The 24,246-nt window shown below is 46.3% G+C and overlaps 1 protein-coding gene across 1 annotated transcript in view; it reads right to left on the bottom strand.

The window, feature by feature from the left end:
- Positions 1 to 9,654: 9,654 nt before the first annotated feature.
- The window catches only part of BEND7 (BEN domain containing 7), a 71,649-nt gene continuing 57,057 nt past the window's right edge, over positions 9,655 to 24,246 (bottom strand). The window contains 2 exon segments of the mRNA XM_075017762.1: positions 9,655 to 11,852; positions 18,498 to 18,545. Coding sequence (XP_074873863.1) covers positions 11,791 to 11,852; positions 18,498 to 18,545 — 110 coding nt within the window. The 3' untranslated portion in view covers positions 9,655 to 11,790.

The raw sequence follows: 24,246 nt of genomic DNA, 5'->3' as shown, positions 1-24,246 counted from the left end.
GAAAGGGATGGAGAACCACCCAGTACTCCCGAGAAGCATAAAGGAGAATGATGATAAAGAAGAATGTGGCTCATGTGAGATGGAGCGTAATATGACAAAGAAGAGTTTGGTTTACATGACAAGAGCCGCGTCTACACGTGCACGCTACTTTGAAGTAGCGGCACTAACTTCGAAATAGCGCCCGTCACGGCTACACACGTCGGGCGCTATTTCGAAGTTAACTTCGACGTTAGGCGGCGAGACGTCGAAGTCGCTAACCTCATGAGGGGATCGGAATAGCGCCCTACTTCGATGTTCAACGTTGAAGTAGGGACCGTGTAGTCGTTGCGCGTCCTGCAACGTCAAAATTGCCGGGTCCTCCATGGCGGCCATCAGCTGGGGGGTTGAGAGACGCTCTCTCCAGCCCCTCAGCTCACTGGTGGCCGCGTGGAGTGGCCCCTTAAAGGTCCCCTCCCCCTCCCTTCCTGTGCAGGAAGCTGAGGGAACGTGCAGGCTGCAGCCTGCACACGCGGCCAGCCGGCACCAACCTCAGCCCCCACCCAGCTGCGATGGCTGCCTGGCAGCCCCCCCAGCGCCCCCAAGGGACACCCCCCCCAAGGGGAGCCAGGGCAGCCAGCCCAGCCGGAGGGGCAGCCAGGCTGGGAAGCGGCAGCGGGGCCCCTCCTGGACGGAGGCCGAGCTGCGGGACCTGCTGGGGCTCTGGAGTGAGGAGGAGGTGCTCCAGGTAATGGGGAGCAAGAGGCAGAACGCGGATGCGTTCGCTCAGCTGGCCAACGGCCTGGCTGCCCAGGGTCACCCTGCCCGCACTCCTGATCACGTCAGGAGTAAGGTGAAGGAGCTGCGGCAGGGTTACTCCCGGGCCCGGGATGCAGCCAGCCGATCTGGGGCCGCCCCCGTCACTTGCCCCTTTTACAGGGAGCTCAGGGACATCCTGGGCCCCCGGCACACCTCCTCCCCTCCGGCCACCTTTGACACCTCGGCAGATGAGCCCCAGCAGGCCCTACAGATGGAGTCCGACCCGGAGGCAAGCCCCGCACCCCGGGGGCCCCCCCCCGGAGGCCACCCCTGGGACATCGTGGCAGGAGGAGGAGGAGGAGGGCTCCTCCTCCGCAGAATCCAGCCTGCAGATCCTCCTCCTGCCATCCTGGAGCAGCAGCAGGGCCTCCGCCCCCCGGGGATCTCCGGACCGTGGGAGCGGACCGACAGGTAGGTACCCCCCTCTGGTGGACACCCCTGGGCTTGAGGGGCGGGGGTAAGAGATATGTGTCCAGGGCCCCCCACATGCTCACATGGCCATGGCCCCAAGGACAGCAGGGCCATGGCCCTCACAGCACTGCATCAGCCCCTGCCCCCGCCCCCACCCCGCATGACAGTGCCATGCCCCATCCCCGGGCCAGGGGGGAACGGAACCTCGAGGGGCCCCCGGGAGGAGGGGGTGGGACACCCCGCAGCAGCAGCAGCAGCATGTGATGGAGTGGGGGGAGTGTCAAAGGGAGACTCAGGCTACATATGAGCAACAAGAGCCGAATAGCTCCCAGGGGCAAAGGAGGATCCTGGGGCTACAGCTGGCAGGTGACACCTCTGCCCTGACCAAAGAGGAGGGAGGAGCCGAGCTGGCTTGGAATTGGGGGGTGGAGGGCGGGGGCCACAGGTAGAGGCTAGGGGAAGGGAGAGCTGGAAGGCAGCCAGCCTGAGGAGGAGGAAAGCTGCATCCCAGAGGGGCCCCCCTTGGGGTCTTCTCCCCAGGATGGGTTGGAAGGACTGTCTCTTCCGACAGCTGGTGCTGTCACTCCTGGGAGAAACTGGGCATCTGTGGCCTAAGAAACCTCTCCTGCTCTCAGACCCTGCGGGGTGAAGTGAGAGTCACTCCCACCAGGGGACGGGGTGCAGGGCAGGGGGACCCCTGAACCCCATCCATCACAGCAGCATCTCCCGGGGACGGGGATGGGGAACCTGCAGCACAGGGCTGGGGGGACCGAGGCCACGGCTCGGGGCCCACACTAACACCTGTCTCCATTCTTCTTCCCCCCCTCCTCTCCTGTGTCCTGCACCTGCACCATCAGAAGGACCATAAGAGAGCGCCAGCGAGGCATCAGTCGTCCCGGAGAGCCCTCCGGGACCATCACTCCAGGGCAGCCCCTCGGCCGAGGACCGACCGGCCCCACGGCGGGCTAGACGGCGGACCCCGCGCCACCAACCACCGACGGCGACGGACCCCCAGCTGCTGGCCATCCATCGTCGGCAGCTGGAGGTCGCGGAGCAGCACCTGCAGCTGCAGGAGCGGGCGCTGGCCTGGCGCCAGGAGGCATGGGGGGCCTACATGGAGACATTTAACCGCCTGGTGGACTACCTGGCCCCCCATGCCGCGCCGGCCGCCGCATCGCCCACCCTGCCTGCTCCTGCAGCCCCACCACCAGCTGCTCCGCCCGTCGCCGTCCCGTCCGCCGTCGCCCCGCCACCCACCGCCGAGGGCCAGAGTGCCGAGGGACCCCTGGAGCCACCTGACACTCGCCGGCCATTGTACCTTCCGGTCCGGCCCGCCCCCACCCAGCCCCGGACAGGGCTGCAACCACGGCGGGGCTCCCGGCCGCCAACCCCCAGTGCCGGGCTATAGGGACGAGGGGCCCGGGACGTGGCCCCCCCACCTTGTATATAGTTGGACCCAGTTATTTTCTGCCCCCGGTTTGCCCCGTTCCCCCCCATGTAAATAGTTCTCCCCTTTATCCTCCCTGGTTTTCTTTTTATTATTGAGGACAGTTGTTTCTTTGTATTGTTTTATTTTTGTACATATTACTTTTTTTCAACATGTTTGTACGTACTTTGTATTTGGTTCTCATATTTATTACAGTTAAAAAAAAAAAGGTTCGGAAAAAAAAAAATTTAAGTTCAGCCACCAGTGCGTGCTGTCATTTGTCCAGGACAAGTGGGAGGGGGGTGCGGTGGGGTGCTCCATGATGCAGGTGTTGGGGCAGGAGTGTGGTGGAGGAAGGGGCGGGCAGTAGGGGGCCTGGGCAGAGTTCACCCCGCGGCCTGGTTGTCGAAGTGGGCCCGCAGGGCCTCCCGGACCCGGGTCCCCTCGGTGTCCACCTGCCGACTGGGGGCAGCAGGTGGCTGGACGTCTGCCCTGCCGGCCTCCGCAGCCCAGCCCTGGAAAAAGGTCTCCCCCTTGCTCTCCACCAAATTGTGCAGGGAGTAGCAGGCACCCACAATCTGGGGGATGTTGTTGGGGCCTGCATCCAGGCGGGTCAGGAGACATCTCCAGCGTCCCTTCAGGCGGCCAAATGAGCGCTCCACCACCTGGCGCGCATGGTTCAGGCGCTGGTTGAAGCGCTCCTGGCTAGCGGAGAGATGGCCCGTGTAGGGGTGCATGAGCCACGGCCGGAGGGGGTACGCCGCATCTGCGATGACGCAGAAGGGCATGGTGGTGTCCCCCAGAGGGATCTCCCGCTGGGGGATGTAGGTCCCTGCCTCCAGCCGGCGGCACAGGCCCGAGTTCTGGGAAACCCGGGCGTCGTGGGTGCTGCCAGGCCAGCCCACATAAATGTCCTGGAAACATCCCCGGCTGTCCACCAAGGCCTGGAGGACGACAGAATGGTAGCCCTTTCGATTTAGGTATCGTCCTCCACTGTGATGCGGGGCGCGGATGGGGATGTGAGTCCCATCCAGAGCCCCGAAGCAGTTGGGGAAGCCCAGGGTGGCAAAGGCCGCGATGGTGGCATGTGGGTCCCCCAACCTCACGAGCCTGTGCAGGAGCATGGCGTTGATGGCACGCACAACCTGCAGAGAAAGCACATGGGACAGCACCAATGAGGGGTGAGCAGGGTGTGCGTGGCCCTGCCCTGCCCTCCTCCTCCCCTGCCCTGGCCCCCCTGCCCTGCCCTGCCCTGCCCTCCCCCTGTGGGTTCTCTTACCTCCATGAAGACAGCCCCGACGGTGGCCTTACCGACACCAAACTGCTGGCCCACGGATCGGTAGCTGTCTGGAGTGGCCAGCTTCCAGACAGCGATGCCGACCCGTTTCTGCACTGTGAGGGCACGCCGCATGGCGGTGTCCTGGTGCCTGAGTGAGGGGGTGAGCCACTGGCACAGCTCCAGAAATGTCTGCTGGCTCATTATGAAGTTCCTGAGCCAGCGGTCGTTGTCCCACTCCCCAAGCACCAGCTGCTCCCACCAGTCGGTGCTGGTGAGGTAGCTCCACAGCCGCCGGCGTGTGAGGCGGGGGGAGGGGGCGGGGTGCTGCAGGGCTAGGGGTTGAGCCCTGCTCCCCTGGGGGCATCTCCTCCTCTGGGGCAAGGAGGTGCTCAGCTGCCTCCCGCATGGCACGGAGCAGGGCAAGCCCTGCTCCTGCCGGGAGGGCTGGGTGGACCTCTTGCTGCTGCTGCTGCTGCTGCTGCTACTGCTGCTGGGGGTCCATGACTGCGGCGCCCGGGGTCTGTGTGCCTATGGCTCCTGAGACCGCGTGCTGTGCAGGCTGCTTGTATCTGGGAGGGGCCCTTTAAGGGAGCGGCTAGCTGTTGCCCCGGAAGCACTAGTCCGCCCTGTGACCCTGTCTGCAGCTGTGCCTGGCATCCCTATTTCGATGTGTGCTACTTTGGCGTGTAGACGTTCCCTCGCTGCGCCTATTTCGATGTTGGGCTGCACAACGTCGAAGTTGAACATCGACATTGCTGGCCCTGGAGGACGTGTAGACGCTATTCATCGAAATAGGCTATTTCGATGTCGCTACTTCGAAATTAGCTACTTCGATGTAGCGTGCACGTGTAGACGTAGCCAAGGAGTGAAACAAAAAATCAGCCTTTCATGATGATAGAAACAGCTGTGAGAAAAATTGCACAAACTGATACATCAGCTCATGTTCTATGTCTGGCGATCCTGAACTCTGCCAGTATCATGCAATTTTGAATGGGCTGGCAAAATTGAAGACACAGTGTTTCCAGTAAATGGGCAGAAGCAGCACTTCTCAAAGTCACATTGTGAAAGTGTGATGGAGAATGGTGAGAAACAGAACTGGCATTGGCTAAGTCTATCAAAATCAATGAAGCGTTCTGTTTTTGTTGTAAAATATTTGACAAGAATGCCAAATTTTTGTTTGCACTTGCTGAGTACAATTACTGGCGTAACTTTTTTAGCTGATGCTCTGAAGCAATACGAAAAGTGACCCAGCCATTTTATGGCCTACTCCAAACAAATGAAGGCCAACTCCAGGCTCAAGTTAAATAAATGCATAGCTGCAGAAAGCCACTGAATTATTAATATAGAAACCTAGTACTGGAGAAATGTGCTACAGTGTCTGATCTCAATTACTCTCTTCCATGCAAAGAATAATTTGGCTTTCTGGTGCTGGTTGGATAAATTGTTCAGTGAACGTAATGGTAATTTTCTCAGCTTGGTAGAGCAACTTGGAAAATACAATGTCATTCAAGAGCATCTACACTGATTAGTTCATGAAGAAATTGTGGACCATTGCTGCAGCAAAACAATTCAAAACAAATTGATTGACCTGATGGCAAGGAAGGTGCTCGTTAACATACTGATGCGGCTTGGCAAAGACAAGTACTTCTCTGTAATAATGACCTGCACTCCCAACATTAGTCAGCATGAAAAGATGTTGACCCAGAGGATGACCGTGCCCAAGTAAAGGAACACTTTATTTAGTTCCAGTCTGTGGACAACTCTGCTGGGAAAACAACTGTGGCACCTTATAGACTAACAGATATTTTGGAGCACATGCTTTCATGGGCAAAGACCCGCTTCACCAGATGCATGTAGTGGAGATTCCAACAGCAGGTCTAATTATACAGACTCATGAAAAGAAGGGAGTACCAATCAAGAGGAAGTCCAGAGCTGATGATGTCAATTCAGTCAGGGAGGATGTGGCCCACTTCCAGAAGTTGATGTGGAAGTGTGAACACCAAGAGAGGAGAAACTGCTTTTGTAGTTGGCCATCCATTTCCAGTCTCTGTTCAGTCCTTTATTGGTGATGTTAAATTTGCAAATTAACTGTAGCTCTGCAGTTTCTCTTTGGAGGCTGCTGGAAGTGGGCCACATCCTCCCTGACTGAATTGATCTAGTCAATTCTGGCCTTTCCTCTTGATGGGCACTCTCTCCTTTTCATGAGACCGTATATTTAGACCTGTCTCTGGAATCTCCACTACGTGCATCTGATGAAGTGGATCTTTGCCCCCAAAAGCTCATGCTCCAAAAAATCTGTTAATCTATAAGGTGCAACAGGACTTCTCATTGTTTTTGTGGATACAGACTAACATGGCCACCGCTCTAATATTTATCGGGAAAGGCCTAACTGAGCTGTTTATGAAGACTTGCAATGAGAAGAAAATAAAGCTTCAGGACTCGCCAATGGTGCAAAAGTAGAGGAAAGAAATAGTGATGTCCCGGCAAGAAACCTTGCCCTGAATCCAAGAGTTATCTTTGTGCCTTGTGGCTGCCATTCTCTCAACCTGGTCATGTCAGATTCAGTAGCTCTCTTCAGAGTACTTCTAAAGATATACATCAAAGAGCAAGCACAGGATCCACACATGGACAATGTTATAAATCTGACCATGAAGCTGCTAATTGACATTCACAGAGAGAGCTGCACCGTCAGCGTAAGGTCAGTGAGGTCACAAGTGATTGAGGTTTAAAATGTCCTAATGGAACTGGTAGAACCCAGTTAAGCTGAGGCCAAAATTCAACAAGAGGTGCAAAGCGAGGAAACTTGTACTCAATGAAAGAAGAGACTTTGGTTACAAGGGCAAAGCAGAGGTATGCGCATTAAGAAAAGCATCTTCCAGCTCTGCATCGTGAACGAATTGTGGAGCTTGGAGTGGAGAGTGATTCCCATGTTACAAAATTTGACAGACATTCTCCAGTTCAACATGGAAGTCTTTACCCTGGATGTCAAACATTGTCCACATTAGTGTTTGATGGTCCATATGATTGTACCTGAGTGTTTTCCTGTCCACTGGCAGCTCACTCAAAAATTTCCTTCTTGAATTTTAATTCCAAGATTCCGATTACCTCTGCTTTGCCCTTGTAATCAAACTCTCTTCTTTCATTGAATACAAGTTTCCTCACTTTGTGCCTCCTGTTGTATTTTGGCCTCAGCTTAACTCGACTGGTAGAGATGGTGGCAATTTTTGAATGCCTCTCACCCTCAGCAAATTAATTCTCTGACATTTATGGCTGATGTGTTTTCCTCGATCGATGCTAGGATTGGTCTCAGGCGCTGGGTAGTAGATCCCCAGAGTTTAGCTTTATGCAGTTTTTTTAATATCCCTAACAGCTTTTTGCTCTGAACCAACAAGTCAAAGGCACTTACACTTGTGATGGGTCTCTTCTTGTCTTGCAATCAATTCATTTTTTATAAAGCTCAGGCTCCAGTTTCTTTTCATCTTACAGAGAGGATATCCTTTTTCTGATAGGCAGCAGAAGGATTTTTCCCGAAGGCAATGCTATCTAACATCCTGTAAATAGGTTAGAGCAGGTGTGAGTGACCTTTTTATGTCTGGCTCCACTTTTCATCCCTGCAGTTAGCAGCCCTGCCCTACCATCACCTGTCTAATGTAATTCAAACCAACAAACTCTGTTTATGTTTATATGGAAAAAAAAAAAAACCCAAAAACCCTTTTGGCATGTGTAACAAAATAAGTCTGTAGAATGTAAAAGCTCCAGTAATCGTTATATAAATGTTAATACACCGACTAAAAGCAATAACGTATGCCAACATTTTTAATGAGGTGGATGAGTGTCAGGTGCTTAGCAGCCGATCATGCTGCACCCCCTTATGAAATTTCATGCTCCCTCCGAGGGTCTCATCCCTCACTTTCCATAGGTTAGATTAATGAATTAGCCAAACAACAAGGCACTGGTTGCTGATGCTTTCATTGTATGTTGTATGTTCATTCTAGTTACTTTGTTAGCATTTAGGGTATGTCTATACTTACCGAAGGCCAGAGTGGGGGGTTGGCACGCTGCAATCCATCTTCTGAAAATCTATTTTTGCCGCATATGTGAAGATGCAGCAAAATCGATGTGTCTGGGCTCAGCTGTCAACCCCTGGTACTCCATGCTGACACATAGAGTAAGGGACACGGATGCGAGCCCAAAGAGGCTACACCAGGGAAGAAAGTTGATCTCGATATGTCAATTCTAGCTATGCAAATAGTGTGGCTAGAATTGCGTATGTGGGATCGACTTTGATCCCTAGTATAGACCAGGCCTTATATACCCATTTCAACTGTGAGAAATGGCAGCTCTACAATAGCATTGGATCTTTACTTTTTAGCAGATGGCAAGATTGACCATGCCTTGGCGATTTTACAGTATAAATGACTACAATGGTCATATAGCTTAAGCTCCAATTTGGATTTTTTAAAAATATTTTAAGAGTTTATATTTCATATTTAGCTACATTTAAAAAACAAAAAAAAGGATGGCAAAGTTAAAACAAAGTCCAATCACACTGAGACAATTGAAGTAGTACAGCAGTGGGCAGTTCAATGAAGCTACTGATGTTTGTGATTTGGTCCACAAAGTTAAATGAGCATTAGTGGTAGGAGTTATGAAATATATTTGGATCTGAAACCAATTTAATTACTTAGAGGACCAAAGTGAACACACAGTTAAGTGATTTAAAGAAAAAAGAAGCTATTCTACAATTAAAAGTCGCTTAACTGATTCAAGCATTGTACATGCATGCAAGATTTCAAAAGCGTAATACAGTCTCTGAGATCTGTAATGGACTCACCATCAGACACTTTACTACAGATGCCACTACATAAAAATAGACAAGATGTGGCTAGCTGCTCATTTATTTCAACAGGCCACCATATCTGATGGATTTATTACTAAGAAAGGAGTTTTCACAGGAAATATTTTCTAAATATAAATGTTTGACTGGTGATACAATGGAATCTCACAATCACAAACAACTCGGAAATGGAGGCTGGTTGTAACCCTGAACAAAATGTTATGGTTGGTCTTTCAAAAGTTTATAACTGAACATTGACTGAATAAAGCTTTGAAACTTCTCTGCATTAGAAAAAGGCTGCCTTTCAGCATCTCAATTGAAATGAAACAGGCATAAAACAAGTTACCTTATTTAGTCAATTTTTTAAAAACTTTCCCTCTTTTTAGTAGTTTACATTTAATAGAATACTGTATAGTATTTGCGGTTGGTCTCTGCTGCCTGACTGCATATTTTCAGTTCCAAATGAGCTGTGTGGCTGACCGATCAAGTTTGTAACTCTGGTGTTTGTAACTCTGAGGTTCTACTGTAATAAATTAAGAAGATATATGCTATAGCAGCTACTTTTGAATTACAAATAGTGGTGTATCTTTTCTGTGTGTTGTTTCCATAGAAGCAGAGCTTAACCTTTTAAGTGAAGATTACAGAGGCACCTAATTCAATTAAAATTAGACTTCAAGCATATTGACAATACTTATGAGATTTGATATAGCTATATTGTAGACAAAATAGTTTAAGATTCAGATAGCTGAGAAAATCTTATTCTGGTGTCACTTGCAGGTTTTTCAATGAGCTTCCTTGAAATTGCCATTTTTTGTACAAGATTATTAAAAGAGAAATAAAAATCTTTAAATTAACAGGTATCCCACTCCAAAATACAGACCTCTAGTATATAACACAGAAAACACATTCAATTAAAGTAATTTATTGTGGGGTTTTTCTTTTTTTTGAACTTACAAAGAGGGTTTCCCAGAAACTGATGACACAACACAACATTATACACCATTTCACAACTAGCCCCTTGTTGCTTTATTAAGAACATAGCAATTTAAAAATATCTAAATATTTACATATTAATAAAACATATATACAGAAGATTGAGATGCTTTACCTAAATATGGAATGATTTTTCTAATAAACCCTATAAAAATTGCTGAAGAAAGTCTGAACAGTAGTCACAGTAAGTAAACACAAAATGCAATTTTTTAAAATTTACAAAATGCCGATTCCATTGGTTAAGGGTTGTGACATGTATCTGGTAGATTCGCTACACAGACTGTCGATTGCCAGAGCCCTGCTCAGAGAGCCAGGTCATGGGGGAAGCAGTCACATCAGACTTTGAAGGAAATACTCTTTAAGGTCTGCAGTGCACATTCGATATAGTCTACAATTTTAAAGAGAATCTCATTACCTTTAATAGTATATGTTTTTTAAACAGGAGGGGAAAGGTCAACAGCCTGATTTTCAAAGGTGCTGAGGATCAGTAGCTTCTGTTGGCTTCAGTGTTAGTTGCAGGCATTCAGCAGTTTTGACCATCAGTCCGCCAGTGTTCAGGCTAGTTAATGATCATGAGAAATATTTCTATGTGAAAAGCAGCAAAAAAACTTTGAATATTTTGGGAAAAATCCCACGCTCTGTACAAGCCCTTCTGTTAAAACACTTGATATAAAAAGACCAAATAGTTTCAAGGAGAAAGTATCATGATGGGCTGAAAATAGACAAAGGACAACAAAAGACAATGGCAAAGGCTACTGCCCTCTGTAGCATTCCAGGAAATGCTTAACTGTTACTTAACTATTACTTAACTGGCTAGTGATCAATATATCTGTGGAATAAGATACTTTGTATATTTTTTCTCTCTATTCTTTAAAGTGAATTTAGTGCGGATGAAGGTGCAGCATTAAAGGTGCAGAGGGTCACAGGAGATGATGTGTAAGAAGCAGCAGTGCTAACTCCCCACTCCCTGCCACATCAGTAAACTTCATTCCCGACCTAAAGGGACCTCATTCAGGGTTGAGAGGGCAGTTTAATCTCTTGGTCAAACTAAAGTCAGGTCTACACTATACAAAGTCGATCATAGATATGCAATTCCGGCTATGGCAATTGCGTAGCTGGAATCAATATAGCTACGATCAACTCATCTGGCCAACCCTCCTGTCGACCTCCTTTACTCTTAGGCCCATGGAATCAAACCCTTGAAGTTCTCCCCTGACCACATATGTCCACAAGAGCAGTGGTTCTCAAACTGTGGTCTATGAACTAACTGAGTCCATGAACCCTTTTACTGGTGGCCAATAAAATAAAATGCATTCAGAACTAGGCATGGGGCTTTCTGAGAGCCTGGGAGAGGTGGTGAGGAAGGATGGTGTTATGACATGATAAGACCAGAGAGCTACTACACTGGAAACTGGCTCAGAACTCCACTCATCTCACAAGTACATTCCATATAACATCCAGTAGGAAACATGTTATCCGCATGTCCCCTGCTCTAGTCACCCTTTGGCCAAATACAGGGTGAACCTTGTTATTTCGATAAGCAGTTTGTACCATCTCTCTTCAAACATGGTGAAATGGTGAGCAGAAAGGAAACGTAGGTCTTCCAAACAAAATCCCTAAAATTCTTATTCGCTTCCTGGGCCCATGAATGGAAATATTCCATCACAGCTCCCTGAACTGCTTATTTTACTTCTGGAGAATTTATGATGAAATACAGTTAGCATGCACACAATCATGGGAGGAAATGCCATCATGAAAAACAAAGGCAAGGGAATGTATTCAGTTGCAGTGGATACCACACTGAGACAACGTACCAGATACTGAAGAAAATCACCTAATAATGATGAAAAATCTTGAAACAATTTGGTGACTTTGTTATCCCATGTTTCACAAAAAAAAGTTAAACAACTCAAAACTTGAAGGGAGAACTCCATGGAACATCCTCCACCTTGAAGCACGCTGAAATGCTTACACAGATCTTACAGGAATGTTGTTCAAACTGCAGGATGTTTACATCTGCTAATGAAACGCTGATGCAGAAAGTAAAATTTAAGCAGAAAAATCTAATTTTGTGTCGACCAGCTTATCTGTCGTGATCTCAAGACTGCTACCTGAAGATAGAAGGATTTTAATAAATTAGAAAAAATAAATTATACCAGTTCAGTCATTTTCTAAAACTGTGTTCCAAAGTAACCCATATTAGTTAAATATTTAGCGATTCAAATGCCTTATTGTGAGGTTGCTGAATAATGTGTGTGTGTTTGGATGGCAACTGTTGGGTATCAGTTTAGTTGTCTAAAAAAGACCCTATTATATATTGAATTTGTGAATAGAGGTTTTGATAGCAAAATGCAGAACACATGAAGTGAGGCATAAAGTGTTAGAATTTCATACCAACTGCACTATAGTGCTTATATCTTTGAAGCATTATGGTTCTAAAGAGGGGAACAAAGCACCACATGAATTAAGCCCACTTATTCTTTGGAAAACTTGAAAAATCACGACTATAAATGCCTATGGCAGAACAAAAAACAGAGATAAATTGTATGGGTATATTGCAACTTTTTAAAAACCACATTAAAATATATTTTTAAACAGAACAATGGAAGCTGGATAGAAGAATTACAACTACAGAAGTTAGAACACAGAACATACAGGAGACAGACATCAGTCAGCAGAAGAGGCAAATACAACAAGATGAAAAGGGAGGACTTGTAGAACCAGGCAATGAAAAGAAAGATTTATATTACAATAAAGGGTTTATATTGAAGGTTTTGAAGAGGTTTCTAAGATATCAGTTTCTTCACATTGTATTCCAAGAGTACAGGAGGCAGACCATACAGGATTGGCTCATCATTTTTTTTAATTATCTGTTTCTTTAGCAAGAGATTGTTCCCATCTTTTCACAAAGCTGCATCTCCCTGGAACCTGAAGATTGGATTGGTGCTCTTATTAGTGGTCTCAAATTCTTTCACAGCTTGAAAGTCACTCTAGTGCAAAGGGACAATGCAAATCCTTCAGCCCTGCTTAAACCCCTAGCTCGGGCCTTACAGAAGACCATGGAGCATCTCTGGATATACGCATCCTTAATGGGTAACATTCTGGCTAAAGAATGTTACCACCAGTACTGATGTTGGATTAGAGTTGTTCCCTTCTTTGTCTGACTCACTTTCCTAAAATATCAATCAGACAAGCCTCACTAATTTCAAATATGCCATGTAAAACATGCCAGGATCAGAACTCTTTTGTCATAGCCACTATCCTGTAAGTAGGAAATCAGAGGTCCTAATAAGTGTCATATATTCACTTTGCTTGATATTCACCCAACATCTGTCATGGTCTCCATGCCACTAAAATACCAATCTGGGTAACTGGCTGCCTGATCTGCCTCAACACAGGTACCTACAGTTTGGATTTTGGCAGGTCCTCAGCAGTCTTCTGCGTACACTGAAGTGAATATGGAACTGCAGCCCTACCAATACTTTCTAATGACAAAGTCTGAAAAAATGCCCAAGTTTGTGATAAGTTTAATTTTAACAGACATAATTCTTCCACAGTTCCCTTTATAGGCCTCCCAATTCATTACTTCCTTTAGCAAAAAGGTATGATCAGCATTAAAGTTACTTTTTAACCAAAGTATGATTTGTGCTCCTAAGCACTGAAATACAGGTAGGCAAAAACATCCTTCCTTGGTTTTAAGGTTTAAAAAAATGAAAAGTAATTAAACCTTTGAATGTTGTATTATCTTAGCACAGGATAAGTCCAGGATTTTCTCAACTCTTAGCACAACAGCTGAGGCATTCCTCAGCCTCTATCCCCCATGTTCAGCCTTCCCTTTATGTTGATTAAAGGCCTTGTCAACGCTTACCTTCACCATTGATCTACTTCAGCTACCCAAACAGCGTAGCTGAAGTCTACCTATCTACCACAGCATCTTGCATGCAGTAATGTCAATGGGAACTGCTCTCCTGTCAATGCCAGCTACTCTTCTTGTTTTGGTGGAGTACCAGAGTTGGCAGGAGTGAGCTTAGAGATCGATTTATCGTGTCTACAGTAGATGTGATGAACTGATGGCTGATGGATCAATCACTGCCACTGCCACATAGTGGAGACAAGGCCAAAGCCATCTGATTTTTCCATGTTTGTCCAAGCTTCATTCAATTCACATGCGCTGGATTCTTTTGCTTCCCAATTTTGTCCAGTTCTTAGGTACCAAAGTCTAAGCTTTTTAAATATACAGAACGTAAACAGTTAAGAACCCCACTGTTGCTCCCAGTCCCATCTCCTGCAGTACTCTTTTCAAGTAATCCCATTCAACCCATGTGTCAACTGTTTTATCTGAATCATAAAAGACAAGCATAATCAATTTGCCCTTGGCTATTATTGATTTATTATTTGTCTTATGGTGCTGCCTTAAGGTACCCCCGGAGATCAAAGCCCATTATGCAGGACACTGAACAAACACAGCACGAGAGTACTGAGACCAGAGCTTTCAATTTAAACATACAAGTCAGATGCCTAGATCACATCCAAGATTCTCTTTAAAATGATCCACAAGTGATATCCCTGTTGAAAACCACCTATTGTACAGGGGAATCTTATTTACAGGGAAGTATTGCTGTAAAGATTCTCTCTACCTCCTTTACAAACACCCTTGATGGAAGGTGACTATTTTGGCTCCCAACTTCAGTAACTTTTATTATTGTTTGTGTACCACTTTAAATTATTTAATCCCAAGAATGGTACAATTTTAACTGTTGACACATTCTTTGAAGAGTTGTGTGTGTGTAAAATGTGTGTACGTCAAATGCTTGGATGAAAGCTTTTCGAATTCACCTGTTACATTCTCACTCTGAAAAAAGAAAATGATTATTGCACTGTCATTTATTTAGGCATCTCCCCAGAGATTCCAAGGAGAAATATACACTGCAAGACAACTACTAAACCTTAAAATTGAGCGCATACATGCACATTCAGGATATATGGGCATGCAGTTTGCACACATTCAAAAATACACACTGGAAATCTTGCAGAAAAGAGAACAGAATTCCCAGAATGGAAAGGACTCTCTCTACTAATGTGGCTGTCTCAATACATCACATGAAATACTAAAGAAACTACATTAGAGGAAATGGGCTCTGATACATTAATTCTGGTACTGAATAAAATTACTAAAGCAATGAAAAGATAACACTGCATAATGACATCACATTTATTAAGGTTTGCCTTTGATAGAATTACTTCCATCCCTGATAAAAGAAACAAACAGGATGTCACTTGGAAGAGACCTTTAAAACCAGACCTTCCCGTATCTGTTATCAAAACACTATCATGAAATGTTCAGTGGGTAGCTAAGCAAGCAGCCCTGCAGCTCCTATCACAGTCAGCATGTGCTCCCAACCCCAAATGAACAAGACTATAGCTGCTTGTCCTCACAACTGCTTCACTGGTTCTACTTCGGAGGAACTCCACACGGTCTGACAACAGGATTTCAACCATCAGTGCCTCACTACCAGCAGCTCATGCTCTAACCCCTAGCATCTCAGCTCTGATGGTGTCTGAAGACTCAACACAAGCCTCATACAAGAGTGACTGGGAAGACAGTCTGCTGGGACAAATGTTGCAATGCTGTGCTCATGACCACTACGGAGCATTTGTGGAGCACATTACAGCACCCCGGGGAGCTGCTGTCAAAGTACCACCCTGGACAGAGCAATTTGCTAGCAGTAAAAAGCCTACACTTATTCTTCACAGACATTGCATGACTAATTTCCAAGGAACCTTCTTCATTAATATTTATTATATTGTATTGATCTGAGAGAAAAACAGTAAGATTAAGGTCCTGATTATTCAAGACTTTTACCACATTTTTCTTGGGTCGAGAGCTATTAAGATGCTTCTTGCTGAAATTTTAAACATAGGTAATTACCTTCTACATAGACAAGATTTTCAAAAGTGATTAGTGTAAGGTGAAAATCCCAAGTTCCTGATGCATATTATAGTTTCTGTTAAGACCTCTCACTTTTATGCCCAAATTTCAGAGTCTGGTATAAGACCTAACTAACTCATAACATGTATCATGTTTCACAAATACAGCTAGCGTGAAAAAGAACTTCCAAGCCAGGCCATAGCATATCATAGTCTGGAAAAAGAGATAATAACCACAGCAACTGTGCTGTAAGACAAGCCTGAGCTGCCAGCGATGAGATACCCTCCTCCCTTTCAGTATTCTCTACAAGACATTTCCCTAGTTCACTAACCCAGGGCCCCAGATACAAGAACACAAGTGATGTTTGTTATGTACTCTTAGTTTTCTTTTAACTCCTTCAGATATGGACCTGTGGATCACACCCAATTGAACAAAGGCAACATGACTCCCATGGATACATAAATGGGATTAGAATCAACGTATATACTGTTTCAACAGATAACTAAAGAAAAAAACACCTGTGTAAATGTCTAAAATGTTGCATGTAAATTACGGGTGGAGTCACTGTGTAATTTTTTGGATTAGTGGCTTATTGTGCTCATCATGTCTTGCTGCCAGCACCTATCCAGGGGCTTGGGACCTCTCACCCCATCATTTCTCACTGACCATTGATATCCTATATTATCACTACTAACCTATTGCTTGACAGTGCTTCACTGAGCCTAGCCTGACAGGCAAGGTTGCACTCCACCAGTGCTGTGTGTAATAAACCCTCATGCTTGATTCTACATGGTGTCCAGACTTTGTTCCTACAATTAGTGATTCTGTATGCCCAAGTTGGAACACGTGATTATCAGAGGATTTGTGCTCAGCATTTCTAACCCCTGGTGCCTGGTACGGTATCTCAAGTTCAGCACTCAAAATCACTTAAACTCTTGGCCTACCTACTTCCAACACAACAAGAAGTCTTGTGGCACCTTATAGACTAACATATTTTGGAGCATGAGCTTTCGTGGGCAGAGGCCCGCTTCATCAGACGCATGAGTGGGGGATGGTGGTTTCAGAGGGGAAGAGTGGGGTCCCAGTAAGAGGGAGGGCCAGAGCTGACAAGGTCTATTCAGCAAGGTGGAAATGGCCCAGTATCAACAGTACTTATCAAAAGAGGAAAAAGCAAGTCAGATCAGACAGGGGGATGCGAGCCTTTGTCAGAGTCTAATGGGGAGATATTAATATCTCCTGTTGATATTGGGTGGATATGGGGTGTCTGGGGTAGAGGTGGTACCTTTGACTCTCTGGCAGCTGCGCCTTTTCAGGAGGACGGAAGCACTGGTCCTCACCCACCACTCAACTCTCCCTGTTGGCTCCTAGCAGCTGTTGTGCATTACAGCGACGCCATCCCCCGAGCAACTGCGTCAGCTCGCAGGTGAAACACAGTGAGGGGTGTCCAGTCTGTCTCACATACCGACCTTATAAAAGCTCCTTAGGCAGCGTTGACTCCACTGGCTTGGCCACGTCCACAGGATGAATGATGGAAGGATCCCAAAAGACATCCTGTATGGCGAGCTAGCCTCTGGCAAAAGACCTCCCAGATACCCCCAGTTGCGCTACAAAGATGTCTGTAAGAGGGACCTCAAGGAGGTAGACATTGACTCAGATAGTTGGGAAGAGCTGGCAGACGACCGCAGCAGCTGGAAACGGAAACTACATGAGGGTCTTCAGAAGGGCGAGATGAAGATCAGACAGCTGGCAGAGGAGAAGCGAGCCCATAGAAAGGACAGCAAGGACCTGCGAGACACCCACTACATATGCAGCAGATGTAGCAAGGACTGTCACTCTCGTGTGGGCCTCCACTGTCACAGTCAGCGCTGCAAATGATGATCTTAAATGAAGTTATGAAGGGCACGATCCATAGTCTACGCAGACTGAAGGATGTCTTGGATGTTGATATTAATATCTCCCCATTAGACTCTGACAAAGGCTCACATGCTGCTGTTGGATCTGACTTGTTTTTTCCTCTTTTGATAAGCACTGTTGATACTGGGCCATTTCCACCTTGCTGAATAGACCTTGTCAGCTCTGGCCCTCCCTCTTACTCGGACCCCGTGTGGCACTGAAATACACATTCAGCGCCTCATTAGCATGTCGGTGGCCGCAGCACTTCAAAATTGCTACACCATGCTGCTGTGCGGGTCATCCAGACGGGGCTCCTTTTCAAAAAGACCCCGCCAACTTCGAAATCCCCTTATTCCTATCTACTGATAGGAATAAGGGGATTTTGAAGTTCCTGGGATCCTTTCAAAAAGGAGCCCCGTCTGGAAGAGCCGCGGCAATTCTGAAGTGCTGCAGCCATTGGCATGCTAATGAGGCACAGAATATGTATTTCAGAGCCTCATTAGTAATCTCTGAAATGGCCATTTTGAAGATTTGGGCTAGTGTAGACACGGCCATTATGATACAAACTGCTGTGCCAGTCCTAGGAAGTAATTCTATGTCAAGAATGTTGAAAGTACCCAGACATTTCATGAATGAGAACAGCTTACTGTCTGGAGTCAGGAAGATCACTCACTGGTTTGCATCACTCACTCATTATCGTGATTTTTGGAGGTTTTATAAACAGGGACTCGAGGAAAGAACAGTGAAGTTCTGGTATGCATTCCTCTCTCTTGCTCGCTTTTTTAAAAATAAACACTGGGCATTCAAACTTTAGACATCTGGACCTTGTGTACAGATCACCCAGGCTGTATATACCATACTTAGAATATTGAAAACTTTATGCAAATCAATAAATAAAAAATTGGAACACGATAAAAAATTTAATGCATTTTACCTGTTTGTAGTAGAGAAATGTCAGGTTTCTCATCGTAGTCAGTCGCCTCTACAGATTACAAACAAAAAATAAATTTCGTTACTTTTACTGAATACAAGCATATGCTGAAAAATCTACATACCATATTGTGCTTTTTCATTTTCCATCTACTCCTCTCAGCAGCAATTTGGTAACATCCAGTTAAACACTTGTCGCTTGTACGAAAATACCATATAATAAAAATGCAAACTTAGGAAAGGTAATCAGGGCATTAATTGGTAGTTATGCTTGGCACTGGGCTGGAGTAATATACTACTTCCTCGAAGAACTCAAACTCCTACTGATCTATAAAGCTTACAATAATTTTGTTAATTCAACTGCCATGCCATAACAGACTAGTGATCCACTGAGACTGGTGTGCCATCTCCAATGATGGCCAGTACCAGAAGCTTCACAGGAAAGATACAAAAATCCCCAAATGTGACCACTGCGTACTAATCTGCCCCAAAAGGGATTTTTTTCCCAGAACCCTCATCAGTTAGGGCTAGATTTACAAAAAGGATTTAGGCACCTAAAGATGCAGATTGGAAGCTAGTTGAGTAAATTAGGCACCTCACTCCCCTTGAAAGTCAACAGGAGTTAAGGATTAAATTCACAGAGTTGCTTTTGTAAAATCCACTAGGCCCTTATAAGCAACTTTAGGCACCTAAATCCCTTTGTACATCTCTTCCTTAGTTGCTGGCTTGTGCCTTGAAACATGAGAATTTGATCAAAAGCCTTCTGAGGCCAATGAGAATCTTAACAGTGACGCCATTGGGCTTTCAACCAGGGTCTACGCTCCTATCTAATGTAACTTCAGACCATCCCATTACACATACAAATCTCAAAATCATTTCTGAACACTGACAAAATTTTGGTCTCTAGTGGCAAGGTGAGTAAACACAAACTGAAATACATCGTCTCTGTGCTTTTACTTTACAGACCACTCCTTATAGATTGATAATTGTAGTTTTTTTTACATTGCCATTGTAGCGTGCCCTCAACTTCGCATATGCCAAAACCTGGACAAAGTACTGCAGATATATTGGACAATCAAATTCAGTGCATATCCTTCACTGGGCCGGCTATGCTAGTTATCCTTAACAGAGACCCACTTGCAGGGATTTTGCACTAGTCTGCCTGTAAACTGTCATCCCAGCTTAGGCTGGAATGTCTGAGCAGCTAACAGGGAGTCTGCCTGGGAAAGCATCCTAGAGGAGCTCAGGTGAGTGTGGCATTTGGGGGGCTGCGTTGTGAGCTGGTGGGTTGAATTTCTGTCTGTGGTGTCTGTGCATTTGTTTCATTTTGCAGTGAGGGGCAGTTTGCATAGCTGCCTGTGTGCCTGAGCATCTGTTTTGCAGAGAGGGGCAGTTGGAAAGCGTGTCTGGCAGTTTGGCAAGTTTGCAAGGTGTGAATTGGGAGAGGTTCCTTCCAGGTGGGCCTTCAAGGGCTGATTAGATGGGAGGCAAAGGCTCTGAGCTGGGCCTAACCAGCTAGCAGCTCTATAAGAAGGCAGCCCCAGCGAACCCTGTGAGCAGCGAACAGGAGCAGCTAATAGGGAGTTTGCCTGGGAGTTCACCTTTGGGAGGAGCCCCATACCTGTTTTTACCTTTCTTATACGGTGTTTCTCTTGTGCCCTTCAAGGCGGTACTAGAAACAAATAAGGGATCTCTGAAAAGGGAAAAAATGGAGAGTGATATGGCCAGTGAGAGGTCTGTTGTTGTGACCTGCATGTCATGTGCTATGTTTGTCTTCCTCCTGAACGACAGAAAGGATTTTCTATGTACCAAGTGCAAGCTGGTAGCCATTTTAGAAGAGAAGGTGAGAGGACTTGAGGCACAAGTATCAACTCTCAGGTCCATCAGAGAGGGTGAAGACTTTCTGGATAGAAGGCAACAGATAATACTGCAGGAATAGCAGGCTACCCAAAACAAGGAAAAGAACTGGAAGCATGTTACCTCCAGGAGGAGAAAACCAGTTCAAGTCTCTCCAGTTCCAGTGGAGTTAAGTAACCGCTTTCAGCCTCTCTCCACAGGTGATACGGCAGAGATAACTGGGGCTGATACCTCCCAGGGATTGTATCTGAAAGAGTCCCCACGGTTTAGAAGGCATGAGATGCGCAGTCCTATGGATGGGAGTTCTATGACCACCACCCCTAAGAGAAAAAGATGAGTGGTGGTGGTTGGGGACTCCCTCCTAAGAGGGACGGAGTCATCCATCTGCCGCCCAGACCTAGAATCCCAGCAAGTTTGCTGCTTGCCTGGAGCTAGAATTCGGGATATTACAGAGTCGCTGCCAAAAATTCTTAAACCTATAGACTATTACCCTTTCCTACTTCTTCATGTAGGAACCAATGATACAGTCAAGAACAACTTTGACGAGATCACGGCAGATTACGTAACCCTAGGAAGGAAGATCAAGGAATACAGAGCACAAGTGGTCTTCTCGTCTATCCTCGCTGTGGACAGAAAGGGTCCCCGTAGGGATTGTCGAATCACAGAGGTAAATGTGTGGTTGCATAGGTGGTGTAGTAGGGAAGGATTTGGTTTCTTTGACCATGGGATTCTGTTTCGTGAACAGGGATTGCTGAGAAGGGACGGGATCCACCTCACTAAAAGAGGAAAGAGCATCTTTGCGGGCAGGCTTGCAAACCTCGTGAGGAGGGCTTTAAACTAGGTTTGTCGGGGCAAGGTGATGCAAGCCCTTAGGTAAGTGGGGAAGGAGGAGGGAACAATCAAGTGGGTTTCCTGGGTGAAGAGGAGAAAGTAGTGCAATCGGCCCCTTCTCTAACATGCTTGTACCCTAATGCCAGAAGCCTAGGGAACAAACAGGAAGAATTAGAGGCCCTGGCACAGTCAAACAAGTATGAGGTGGCTGGAATAATGGAGACTTGGTCGGACGATTCACATAACTGGAGCACGGTCATGGAAGGTTATAAACTGTTTAGGAAGGACAGATGGGAGAAAAGGAGGAGGAGCTGCGCTCTATGTGAGGGAGCAGTATGATTGCTCAGAGCTCCAGTATGAGAAAGGAGAAAATCCAGTTGAGTGTCTTTGGGTTAAGCTTAGAGGTGGAAAAGCAGTCAAGTAGCACTTTAAAGACTAGCAAAATAAACTATTTTACTAGTCTTTAAAGTGCTACTTGACTGCTTTTTGTTTTGATAGTGTATAGACTAGCACGGCTTCCTCTCTGTTACTATTAGAGGTGGAAGTAACAGAGGTGATGTTGTAGTTGGTGTCTGTTATAGACTGCCAGATCAGGGAGATGAGATAGATGAGGCTTTCTTCAGGCAGCTAAGTGAAGCTTCCAAATCACAGGCCCTGGTTCTCATGGGAGACTTAAATCATCCGGACATTCATTGGGAGACCAATACATCAGCACACAGACAATCTAGGAAGTTTTTGGAGAATGTTGGGGATAACTTCTTGGTACAAGTGCTGAAGGAACTGACCAGGGGCCGTGCACAACTTGACCTGCTGCTCACAAACAGGGAAGAACTAGTAGAAGAAATACAAGTGGGAGGGAACCTGCGCTGCAGCAACCATGAGATCATAGATTTCATGATCCAGACAAAAGGAAGAAAGGTGAGCGATAACATACAGACCCTTGATTTCAGAAGAGCAGACTTTGACTCCCTGAGAGAATGGATGAGCAGGATCCCTTGGGAAACGAAGATGAAGGGGAAAAGAGTTGAAGAGAACTGGCAGTATTTTAAAGAAGTCTTACTGAAGGCACAGGAACAAACAATTCTGCTGAATAGTAAGAAATGCAAACATGGAAGGCAACTAGCTTGGCTTAACAGGGAAATCCTTAGTCAGCTTAAATTCAAAAAGGATGCGTACAAGAAATGGAAACGTGGACAGCTGACTAAGGAGGAGTATAAACATATGGCTGGAGAATGCCGGGCAGCAATCAGGAAAGCAAAAGCACAATTGGAACTGCAGATGGCAAGGGATGTGAAGAGTAACAAGAAGGGTTTCTACAGGCATGTGAACACTAAACAGGTTATCAGAGAAGGTGTGGGGCCATTACTGGATGAGGGAGGTAACCTAGTGACAGATGAGGCAGGAAAAGCTGAAGTACTCAATGCTTTTTTTGCTTCAATCTTCACAGACAAAGTCAAGTTCCACATGACAGTCCTAGACGATGCAGTATGGGAAGGTGGAGGGCAGCCAACTGTGGGGAAGGAACAAGTTCTGAGCTATCTAGAAAAACTAGATGTGCACAAGTTCGTGGGTCTGGATTTAATGCACCCCAGGGTACTGAGGGAATTGGCAGAGGTCATTGCTGAACCTTTGGCCATTATCCTTGAAGACTCTTGGAGATCAGGGGAGATACCAGATGACTGGAAGAAGGTAAATGTAGTGCCCATCTTTAAAAAAGGAAAGAAGGACGATCCAGGGAACTACAGACCCATCAGCCTTACCTCAACCCCTGGGAAAATAATGGAAGGAATCCTCCAGGAATCTGTTTTGGAGCACTTGGAAGAGGGGAAAGTGATCAAAAGTAGCCAACATGGATTCACCAAGGGCAAGTCCTGCCTGACCAATCTGATTAGCTTCTATGACGAGGTAACAAGCTCTGTGGACATGGAGAAGTCAGTGGATGTGATATACCTTGACTTCAGCAAGGCTTTTGATACGGTCTCCCACAACATTCTTGTCCATAAGTTAAGGAAATATGGATTGGATCCTTGGACTATAAGATGGATAGAAAGCTGGCTTGATGGTCGGTCCCAATGGGTAGTGGTCAATGGCTCAATATCTGGATGGTGGTCTGTTTCAAGCAGAGTGCCGCAAGGCTCGGTTCTGGGGCTGGTGTTATTCAACATCTTTATTAATGACCTGGATGAGGGACTGGATTGCACCCTCAGCAAGTTTGCGGATGACACAACTAGGGGGAGAGGTAGATTCCTTGGAGGGTAGAGAGAGAATCCAGAGGGACCTGGATAAATTGGAGGATTGGGCCAAAAGAAATCTGATGCGCTTCAATAAGGAGACGTGAAGAGTCCTGCACCTGGGGCAGAAGAATCCCAAGCATTGTTACAGGGTGTGGACCGACTGGCTCAGCAGCAGTACTATGGAAAGGGACCTAGGGGTTATGGTGGATGAAAGGCTGGATATGAGTAAACAGTGTGCCCTTGTAGCCAAGAAGGCTAACGGCATACTAGGGTGCATTAAGAGGAGCATTTCGAGCAAATCTAGAGAAGTAGTTATTGCTCTTTATTCGGCACTGGTGAGGCCACATCTGGAATACTGTGTCCAGTTTCGGGCCTCCCAGAATAAAAAGGATGTGGATTTGCTGGAGCACGTTCAGTGAAGGGCAACAAAAATGATTAAGGGTCTGGAGCACAAGACCTATGAGGACAGGCTGAGGAATTTGGGCTTGTTTAGTTTACAGAAGAGAAGACTTAGAGGTGATTTAATAGCAGCCTTCAACTTCCTGAAGGGGAGCTCTAAAAAGGAGGGTGAGAAACTGTTCTCAGTGCTGTCAGATGGCAGAACAAGGAGTAATGGTCTGAAGTTGAAGAGGGAGAGGTATAGGTTAGATATTAGGAAAAACCACTTCACCAGGTGGGTGGTGAAGCATTGGAATGCGTTGCCTAGAGAGGTGGTGGATTCTCCATCCCTTGAGGTTTTTAAGTCCCAGCTGGACAAGGTCCTGGCTGGGATGACTTAGTGGGGGTTGATCCTGCTTGAAGCAGGGGGCTGGACTAGATGACCTCCTGAGG

Source organism: Carettochelys insculpta, chromosome 1 (assembly GCF_033958435.1).
Source record: "Carettochelys insculpta isolate YL-2023 chromosome 1, ASM3395843v1, whole genome shotgun sequence".
In the NCBI taxonomy this organism is placed as follows: Eukaryota; Metazoa; Chordata; order Testudines; family Carettochelyidae; genus Carettochelys; species Carettochelys insculpta.
Note: the sequence above shows the minus strand (reverse complement) of the source record. Positions and strands in the feature narration are given on the sequence as shown.